The sequence below is a fragment of the Rutidosis leptorrhynchoides genome, chromosome 1, assembly GCF_046630445.1.
Source record: "Rutidosis leptorrhynchoides isolate AG116_Rl617_1_P2 chromosome 1, CSIRO_AGI_Rlap_v1, whole genome shotgun sequence".
Taxonomy (NCBI): domain Eukaryota; kingdom Viridiplantae; phylum Streptophyta; class Magnoliopsida; order Asterales; family Asteraceae; genus Rutidosis; species Rutidosis leptorrhynchoides.
In genome coordinates this window covers 629,499,349-629,510,398 of record NC_092333.1, presented here as the reverse complement: position 1 = coordinate 629,510,398, position 11,050 = coordinate 629,499,349, and the positions used below count along the sequence as shown (strand labels likewise).

Below are 11,050 nucleotides of genomic sequence, written 5' to 3'. Positions count from 1 at the left end.
GCTTGAAAATCTAAAATAGAACAAAAAGTTCCGAATGAATGAATTTAACGATGTTAAAATTGCAAAATATAGTTCAGTTCTGATCCCAAGGAAAATGTTGATTAACTCATCTTCTCACAAAAATATGTGTTTATGATATGTTAGCTGTATATTTGTTCTTGATAGTTTAATCTGTTTTCATGCTTGTGATATTTACTATGCGGTTAGTTTATTGATTTAATTCATCATAATGTATATGCCTGCATTTGTTTGTTTTTCCGTAGTTTGCATTTATAAAATGAAAAAGACAAAAAGATTAGTGTGTTTTTAATATTTGTGCATGTTTCATACTGTATATTTTGCATATCATTTGGTGGTTACTTCATAAACTATGTATGTGTGGACCAGGGGGAGTAAGCAAGTGTGAGAGAGAGATAGTGAATGAGATCCGTAAAACGAAAAGTTTAGTGAGTCGGATATTAATTTATTTGACTTAGCTTATAATGCTTTTGGATCTGGTAAAGATGAGTAAAAGTTGAGATTTTATGAACTAGTTTAAGTAAGTGAGATGAATTGGTTGAGAATTATAGTTAGATAAAACGAGAATGAAAAACTAAATTTTAATGGTTAAACTGCAACTGGACGGTTACTAAATGCAACCGCACGGTTACACCATGTAACCGCCCGGATACGTGTAATTAAAGGGTTTTTGGACGTAAGATACAACCGTACAGATACATATTGCACCCGCACGATTACATAATTTTTGGCCGAATACAACCCTGCAACCGCACGGTTGGAGGATGGGTATAAATACCCAAACTCATAACCGTGGGTTGTTTGTGCTCACAATTGGCTAAGTCTTAAATTCTTCATAAATTGCAAAGTGCTAAGGGGAGTTTTTGATCTTGGTTTTCTGATTCTACTCGTGTTCCTAATCAATTTCATGTACAACATGTTCCTTTTCATCCATTAAATCTCTTGTTTTAATTATTTTTAGTTTTTTATGAACTTAAGATCAATATAGGGAGTGTTGATGTGTTTTAACTGAAATTGTTGTTATAAACATGCTAATCGGAGGTATTAGATGCTATTACAATGATTTATTCGATGATCAACACCCAGTTTGATGGATTTGGGTTTTGAAAACCCTAACAGTTCGGATGAATGCAACCGGACGGTTGCAGCCTGCAACCGCACGGTTGTGCTTGCAACCGAGTACTATTCTGTGCATCCGCACGGTTGCACAGCAGATTCAAAGTACCAGTTAATCAGTTTTTGTGTTTTAAATTGTAAGATCTATGTGTTGCTTTAACCATTATTGAGTTTTGTGTGTTATAGTTCCTTTCTATGGCGAACAGAGCATCGCGTAGGGTCTCCTAGAGTGAAACAGAGAGTGCCATCACACAGCGAAGAAATTTAATTGCTGGTCGTGCTATTCTAACGGGGTGTCATGTAAGAGCTCAACCAGGTTTTACTGCTTATTGGATGGGGATAAGTGCTGGAGCATTTCTTCATAGAGATAGGACTTATTGCCCTAAGCTTATCAGGGAGTTCTATACAAACTATGAGTTTAATGAGCGAAAGGTGAAATGTATTCATCTGAATATGTTTGGGTATCCATATGACTGGACTTTAGAAGAGTTTGCTGAGACGCTTGATATACCAGCCGATGATTTTAGATTCTTCAGTATGAGCAAGGATGTGAACACTGCACCAAGAAGATCTGCAACTGGGAACTTGTTTTCATCATTTGGTTTTGTCTCAGGTTTGTGTAAATCAGGGTTCAACTGGCCAAGAAGGGGACCGGTAATCATCAGAGAGGAGAACATTCTGGATGAATACAGACCGATGATGAGGATCATCAAGAGAAATGTTATGTTTCGAGAAGAGGATGATTTAGAACTAACTGTGACTGAAGTTCTAATGCTAATGTGTTTGATTAGTCAAATTCCTTTCAACTTTGCTTATGTGGTAGCGAAACGAATGGTAGGGCTGCCTGCGTCTGCTGATCGAGGTTTGCCATATGGGTTGCTGCTAAATAATTTCTTTGATGATGATGAGGAGTTGGTGCATCCAACTGATGTGGAGGAGGTGGAAGCTGAGATCTTGTATGCAGCTTAAGTGTTTAATTGGTGTTGATTATGATTTTTTGATGAAACTTTGTTAATTGTAATATTGATAACTTTGTCTTTTGGTTATGGCTTGATGGTATGTATGTTATGAACTTTATGGACTGGGATGTTTTGCTATGCTTATGATATCCATGCTTAATGTCTATCTTGTGTTCTTGATTTCATAAACTGTGAACTTGAACGTTTTATTTCGATTTGGTTGTAATAACTTGATTTTAACGTCTTAATTTTCATATTATTGAATATGATTGTTTGTGTGATTAGCTGTTTTTGCAGGGAAAGTACATTTTGTGATCTAAGATAATGAACTGGGTCCTAGGGGGAGTTTGTTGGTGCATATTTAGTCCCCGAGTTCATTATGTTCAAGTTAAAATGCGTTATTGTTTAACTTTCTCTGTTGGAGTGCAACCGTACGATTAGACAGGCAACCGCACGGTTGCAACGTGTTGTGAGTATATAATGGGTTCATTGTTAGGGTTACGAATCCTAACCTATCCTACACGTACAATCCGATACCCTGGTGTTCTAGCATTCATATTAGTCGATCTTTAACATATCTAAGTCGATTTTGTCATTAAGATCAAAGGTTTACATTGGATTTTGAGTATAAAACTCAATAACGAGATTTTTCGCACTCGTTATTGAATCTAAGATCGTTTAATCCTGTTTACACGATCCAACAAGATGGCCATTAGCCCGACGATATTGAATAGACCCTGTGACTTTGAAGTTATGTCAAGTTTTTTTTTTTTTGAAGTGATTTAAATAATAATTATAATAATTATAATTAATACAAATAGTAATAATAGTGTATTAAAAAAGATAATGACTTAGGGTGCGTTTCTTACTTCATTGAATGGTTCGGCGCTGAATGCTGAACCATTCAACATTCAGTGAGTTTGTTTCTGACCTCTTAATGACATATGATGTTGTATGGTTCAGCATTCAGTGCTAAATCATTTAAAACTGAAACAATCTCTTAACCATTAAGCATCTAAACTTTATATACGGAGTAATATGTTCTTAAATTATATCAAGAAAACTTATTAAACAAGTATATTGTAATTTTTATTTATGTCAAAGTTAATATTGTGTAGATCATTCATGTTATTCGTTTAAAATGATTATGGTTATTTTTATTTTCATGTGTAATCTTTAAATCATTCATAATCATTTGACGTTAAATCAATTAATTTTATAAAACGCCCTATTTACCATTTTACCTCTGAAAATTCAAGAGACTAATATGAAACAAACTATTTTGTTCAAACTGAAAAGGAAAAAGGCAAATCGTGTAGACTATTTGGTCAAAAAGGAAGAAAAATATAAAAACTGAATAAAGAAAGAATAAAGTTTCTAGAAGTGGAGAAACAGGGTGTTGATCTACCTACCGAACCTCTCATTTTCAAACTTCAAAAACAAGACCGTATTCTAGACTTGCAGATCGTGAGCTACATACATACATATAAATATATTCTGTTTCTGTTGTTAATTGACCTATAAGCTTCAATTCGAGTTGGATATAATAATAACAATATGGTGCGTGTTTTTTTTCCCTGTATCTATTTCATTGTCAGATATTAACAATTGAAATAAATCTTGAATTTGATTAATAATAATGTTTGTGTAGACGGCGAATAGTTTGCAACTGTACTCTTTTTTCTTGAGCAGTTCCGCTCACAGTGTTCGTATTGCTCTCAACTTAAAAGGCACGCTACCTCCCTTTTTTTTTTTTTTTTTAATCTTTTATCGTTTATATAATTATTTGATTATTATTATTAGTGTTTGTTTTTCTGGATGTGAACAGGACTTGATTATGAATACAAACCCGTTAATCTCTTCAGAAACGAGCAGCACCGTCCTGGTAAATGCCAACTTTTTTTAGTTTATGTTTACAACTACAATACATATGCACTATATATTTCTTTGAAATTAATCACTGAATGTGGTAGTATAAGTATACTTTATCATAGATAGATTAAGTTATACGGAGTATTCCTTTACTTTTATTTGTCGAATACTTTATAATTTGTCAAAGTTGTAAAAGTGGCTGGTGATAGTTGGTCGGGTCCTTGTAGCGATTGATTGGTCAAAATTGGGGACTAGTTGATCAACTTTGACTTTGATTATTTTTGACCTAGTTTGTCTGTTTTTTACCGATTAAATCAGACTTTGATCAACTAATGTTGTGTTTGATTGCCTTTTAATTGGATGATTTAGCGCTGAATCGTTCGGCACTCAGCATGTTTGTTTGTAACCTCGTAGTGACAAGAGGTGGTGAATGAAACAAAAGTCTGAATCATTCAGAGTTGAAATTATCTCTCAACCATTAAACACCTTCATTTTCTTTTGATACACTACTTGATTATATTTAGAACAATCATCAAACAATTACTATAGTTTTGTATTTGTTCGTGTAAAAGGATAATACGATAATTTTACGCCATCTAGAATGTCTATTTAGAATGATTATCAAACTTGTTATTATTATTTAGAAAGAGGTTCAATAAGAACCGTTGAAGCATTCAAAATATGAACTATTAGCGCTTAAATATTCCGTTTTATGAAACACACCCTAAGTCGGAAACTAGTTGGACTACTTCAAAATCAATATTAGTCGGGGACTAGTTGGCCTGGTCGGGGACTTTTATAACCATGGAATCAGGAACTTAAAGGATTAAGTTAATACACCTTATCTTTTCAATATCATTTCTCCATTTGGTTATTTTTTTTTTTTCACAATCAGGAACTTAATCTTATTTCTCACATGTTCTCATTTTTTTTTTTTTTTTTAATATAGAGTATTTGAAGATAAACCCTCTTGGGTATGTGCCTTCTCTTAAGGATGGTGATTTTGTGCTTGCTGATTCTTTTGCAATCGCAATGGTTAGTAACCCCAATGCAAATGTTCAAATGGTTTACTTATTGATGTTCAAGCTATTTTGGTATTGTTATTTATTGCACATTTTCCCTTCCAATTTTTTATTTTTATTTTTTATTTTGTGTTATTCTTTTACAAACAGTACCTTGAAGAGAAGTACCCTCAGCATCCTTTGTTACCCAGTGACCTTAAGAAGAAGGCATTAAACTATCAGGTAATATCATTTGTAGATTTTTTTACTTTAGCTACTTATAATAGTGGACCTGCAGGTTATGATAACTTTGTACCAACGCCCAAAATGCAACACGTTTTTATCAAACAACTGCACATTCATGTTGTAAATCACTAATTTATAGCTATTAATACTTATTGTTAAGTAATCGACTTCTTATTACTCCAATGGCCTAGCGGCTTTATGTTCACTTTCTTTTTGTGTAATTCTATCGAGTGCTTGATGTTCATTTCATAACTGTATTCAAAATTTATGATCAGTTTGAAGATAAATGACTACGAATTTTTGACTGGTACCAGAATTATCTTTATTATATAAGTTATAATAATAACTGGTAAGTGAGATCTACGCCACATGAATGATTGGTTAATAAATAACTTTGGCTTATAGTGGGTGATTCCTCAATAAACAAGAAAGTACTTAATTGAATTCTGAGAGTTATCCCTACGTGTAACTACCTAACGCGTTCAATAATTGCTAATAGCCTAATACTTAAGGAAATTTCGACTTAAAAATACACACATTAGCCTAATACATAATCAATGCAGATGCAGAATACTTACTGATCAATACAGAGGCTATTATGTTATGTTTTGGTGTATCACTTCAATACACTTTAATTTCGCGAATCTAAAGATTCATTTTGTGTTTACTTTGCATATATAATGGCTCATGGGATTGTGTATTCATCTAAAACGTGCATGCAATGAGTCACGTTGGAAATGCATGAGTGCGTATTAAGGTGTATGTTAGCCGTTTCTCACATGATCATGATATAAGTGATTTCATATCAAATCTGCAGGTTATTAATGTTATTACTTCGAGCACACAACCTCTTGTAAGGTTACCTATCACGGTGAGTAACATAAATCTTTTTTTTTATTATTATTATTATTATTATTTTTATTTCTAATTCCATATCTTTCCGAGAAGCTGCTTCAATGTGAGTTCTTACATGTTATCCATATCTCTCAACTTGCAGGGCTACATCGAACGGAATCTTGGTCATGACGAAATGATTTCATGGGCTCATAAACATTATGGAAAAGGCTTTGCAGGTAAAATTATATTTTATTAATTATATAATATCATCATAATCATAATCATAATTATAATCATAATGGAGTCTTGTCAATATAAAGAGTTACCTAATCTTTGTAAATTTATGCAGCTCTCGAGGTATTACTAAAAGATCATGCTGGGAAGTATGCAACTGGAGATGACATTTTTATGGTACTATTTCTTTCATTTTTGCGTATACTCTAGCATCGTAATTCGTAACTGAGCATCACCTTGTCGAATTAGTAGTAGTATTAACAGGTTATCATCAATACCAGCATGTTTCTTTTTTTGAAAAAGATTATTTCAGTTTTTATGAGATTCGGTGAAATTTATTTTATTGAACTTAAGTCTTATACGCATTAAACTTATGCAGGCTGACATTTTTCTGGAGCCAATCATTACCGCATCACAAAGATACAAAGTTGATATGGTATATAAATATATAATACTCTGCTTATTTTTTTTTAATACTCCTGGAATCATATATTTATTATTCATATAGTAATTGTTTGGATCTTGTAATTCACTTCGAATTATATTTATATTGGTGCAGAGCAAGTATCCTCTGTTATCCAGGTTGAGCAAGGAATACAAACAGGTACCCGCTTTCATTGATGCGATGCCTGAAAATCAGCCAGATTCTTTCCCTACCAATTAATTGATGAGACGTCATAAAGGAACCGTCATTATCAAGTAAACGTCGAAAATCGACCGAGCATGTATTGCGATAATCAGTGGTCAATTAGTTATTTGGAAAACTGAAGTTTATATCTTCATTGTTACTTTCATATGTTTGCTTGAAAAGTTTGATCACTGAACTGCAAACTACATTTATCAATTTTGTACTCAAAAGGGATTGCATTTGACTTTGGATTTTGTTTGAGGTGGTGTTATAATAATGTATGCAACATTTTGTTTTATAATCCAATCTCAATTTACCTGATTTCTGATCAAATTTTAATATTAATAAGTCACCCCTTAACATAAAATTTGTTCATTTTAACTTTTTTTTTTTTTTTTTTTACTTTCCTTAAAATTCACAACTCGCTTCACATAAATCTCAGTTTATAAGTAGTTTGTAATTCGTTATACTTTATCACATAAAATGTGTACGCAATCAACATCAACATCATGCATTAGACTTTAACGAATTCATCTCTTGAAGTCACAAATTTTTAATATCATATGCAAACAAGATAACAAAATCTTGTAATCCAAGAGATATGAAGAATACAAAATCTTTATATCTTTTCCATGATTCATCTTTTAACCCTACCAAATCAAACAAAATCAAATACTTAACAAGCACAAAAGGGTCTTAAATCTTAATTGACTAAAAACTTGTGATTTCAAGTTCAAACTTCATATAACTATAAACCAACAAAACAAAATAAAACCATGAACAAGGAACCTTCCGGAAAAACCGCATTACATCCCAACCAACAATCGAAACAAATCAAGACCCAACCCAAAGACCTCTACGTTTAGAATTCGAGGATGACGAGCATCCTCGTGCATCAAGTCCTTCATCAAATTAACACGAAATACCCTTTTAATATCATATTTGTTAGACTTCAAAACATATGAAACTACGTTAAGGACAACTGGGCTACTAGATTGGGCCTTTTCATTTTCTTCGGCTTCAATATATATATTCATGGGAAATTGGTCAAAATGTCTTCATTTTCAAAGGTATTAAACAGTATGCCTCAAAAAATCGTAATTACAATCATGTTCTCTGACCACGCATCATGCTTGTAGCTTGATGTGTGTTCACGACATATTTAGCGAGACAACCATTTTTCCTCGCGAACACGCACCAAGCACCAAGCACCGTGCGTGCTGCGTGGTGCCAAAATGTCCGAACTTTGAATTTTCGTATCTTTTGGCTCGTAACTCCGATTCGGCCTCCATGACCTTCAATTCTAATGTTTTCATTGATTTTGACTTTTTAACGCACTTTGACCGTTCATAACTTGCTATATGACATTCTAATTTCTGATGCGCTAAATTTATCATCAATGTCAACTAAAAATACACGAAAGCCCTCAATCAATTTTAATAAATGTCACTTTTCGCAAATCGCGCATTTTCTAGATTGATTAATTAAAATCACAATATTATATCAGGCTTTATATTAAAATTATTTTTTTCACTTCATAAGCATACCATTGGATAGATCACGAAAAAAATACAAGATTAAAAAAACGGTGACTACATCGGAGTCAAAAGATGCGGCCATTCAAAGTTCTTGCCTAACAACCACCACGCACCATGCACCACACACCGTGCGTGGTGGTTGTTCGCGATGAGGATCGGCCTTTATCTCGCTAACACCCATTATGCATCACGCACTAAGCTACAAGTTTGATGTGTTGTGCTCAGTGGCGGAGGCAGAAAATCTTTTCACCGGGGGTGAAAGTTTTTTTAAAGCGTAGCAACTTTTTTGGAGCAAAATATGGAGATTTTAAGGAAAAATATACAGGTTTTTGGGCAACATTTGAAGGTTTTGGGCAAAATTTGGATTTTTTTGGGCAAAATATGAATGTTTTGGAGCAAAATACGGAGGTTTTGGAGCAAATAAAAAAATCTACCGGGGGCAAAATCAGAAAATCCAAAATTTTTGTACTAAATATTGCAAATCCACTGGGGGCGGGCGCCCCCCTTGCCACTTAATATTATTGCCCCTGGTTGTGCTTAATGCGTGGTCAAGGAGCATTTCTGCAATTACGATTTTTAAAGGCATATTGTTAAACACAGGCCCGGCCCAATGCAGGTGCAAGGTGAGCACTTGCACAGGGCCCAATACTTTTTGGGGCCCAAAATATATTTTGCAATCAGTCAGCATGTAATTTGTTCCAGGCCCCAGAAAATCAGTGTAAGGAGCCAAGGAGGTACAGCAGCTGAATTCGAGGCCCCACTACTTATTTGTTTTCTTTTTTCTTATAAATAAAAAAAAAAACTACTAATACTACTGCTACTCCATACACAAAAGTTATGAGATGACAGCAACTTCATGGCCCCACATTTTGTGAGATTAAATATTATTTTATTCTTTTGATTAAATATAATAAAAGAAATATTACTGAAATCAAATATATTAAGAATATAACTCAACAATTAATTTAAGATCACATTTTAAATATAATTAAAAACTTATGTCTGTAACTTACAGCTGTAAGATAAGTTATATATTTTTTTAATTTAAAATTAAGTGAATTTATTTTGATTTTGTAATTCAAAATTTATCATTTAAAATTTGATGGGGGCCTATTTCTATCTTATCGCTCAGGGCACCAAAATTTACAGGACCGACGCTGGTTAAACACTTTTGAAAATAAGAGCATTTTGACTAATTACCTTATATTCATTATTTATACTTGTTCTCTACGAGCAAATATAATTTTGTTTTAAGTACGTGTATGCGCATCATTTACTTTAATTAGTATTTCTTTTTACATATACTATGGCATCACAGTTTTACAGGTTTGACATGCTTTTCACGATTTTTGGTTCAATTCTTTAATGTTCATTATTTTCTTCTTGTTTCTGGTTTGATCACTCACCAGTTTGCAAGTTCGATATTCGAATATTCAGATGATATGGTTATAAGCCGTCTCTAGCCGATCGAGTTGGAATCGTTTTGATTTGTCGTTTATATATTGTCTATTGTTTGACACTATGTGATTATTGTAATAGTACCAAAAACTGCATTTAACTCGAGGATACTTTTCAAAAATCTATCTAAATGTCATCACCATCCAAGTGTATAGATACAACCAACTTCTTGTCATGTGGGGATATAATATTAGTCGAACATTTTAAGATATTATTATTAGTGCAAGTGCAAGCTACCCATATATATAGGGGAGATGATTCTAACACACCCTTTTTTGATCCTCACACACCTATTTTAATCTTTTACTCTTCTAATAATACTCTATTTCTTTAAATTGGTATGTGAGGATCAAAAAAGTGTGTGTGAGAATCATCCCCCATATATATAATACTCCAAGTCTCCGATACAATAATAAATCAGCATCTTTCTTACAAAAATCATGAAAGCAACTTTCATTGACCGTAAAACGCATCTTCAACGACACTAAATTATTATTATTGTTGTTAATTTTTCTTCGGAAAAGTAATTATCTGACTTTTTTATTACAACAACGCTATTTAATAAGTAGACAGTTACCCTCCTGGTCAAGCGACTTCTTATTGTGAGAGGAAAAGACTTTTGATGAATATGTAGTTTTAAAATATTTTCATATTTAAACAAACGAAAGACCACCAAATGGATTTATAAAATTCATTACATAATATTGTAGTGTCATAAGAATCAAGCCGACAAATTAAATTTGTGAGTGAATGACCTAAATTCGTGATATAATAAGCGAATGCACACAAAAACTAAATGGTTTAAATTCGTGGATAATAAGTGATCAAGCATAAAATGGTCCAAAGGGTTCGTTCATGCAAGATCAACGTTAAAGGGGTATTTAAGGGTTTTTTTGAGTTTAACTTTCCGGTCCGGAGTACCGTGAATAACCCTCATACGAGATGATGATCTCAGAAAGGGTGGTTAAACGTAACCGACCATTATTCGGATTGACCGGAAACAATGGCTTGTTGGACGGTGTTAGGATTTATTGTTCAAGGAATGTTATGTGAGAACTGATCATATACATAACATTGTATATGTATATTTTATTTATTAAAGGCTAAAAACAGAAGTTACGCGAAGTATATTCGAAACGCTTG

The 11,050-nt window shown here is 33.1% G+C and overlaps 1 protein-coding gene across 1 annotated transcript; it reads left to right on the top strand.

Annotated features, from left to right (window-relative positions):
• Positions 1 to 3,482: 3,482 nt before the first annotated feature.
• Positions 3,483 to 7,216, top strand: LOC139885633 (glutathione S-transferase zeta class-like). The gene is made up of 10 exons (XM_071869383.1): positions 3,483 to 3,653; positions 3,745 to 3,823; positions 3,922 to 3,978; positions 4,915 to 5,000; positions 5,138 to 5,209; positions 6,030 to 6,083; positions 6,210 to 6,285; positions 6,399 to 6,460; positions 6,663 to 6,719; positions 6,843 to 7,216. Exons 1-10 carry the CDS (start codon positions 3,651 to 3,653, stop codon positions 6,945 to 6,947), a joined length of 651 nt encoding a protein of 216 aa, XP_071725484.1. The 5' UTR covers positions 3,483 to 3,650; the 3' UTR covers positions 6,948 to 7,216.
• Positions 7,217 to 11,050: the final 3,834 nt, after the last annotated feature.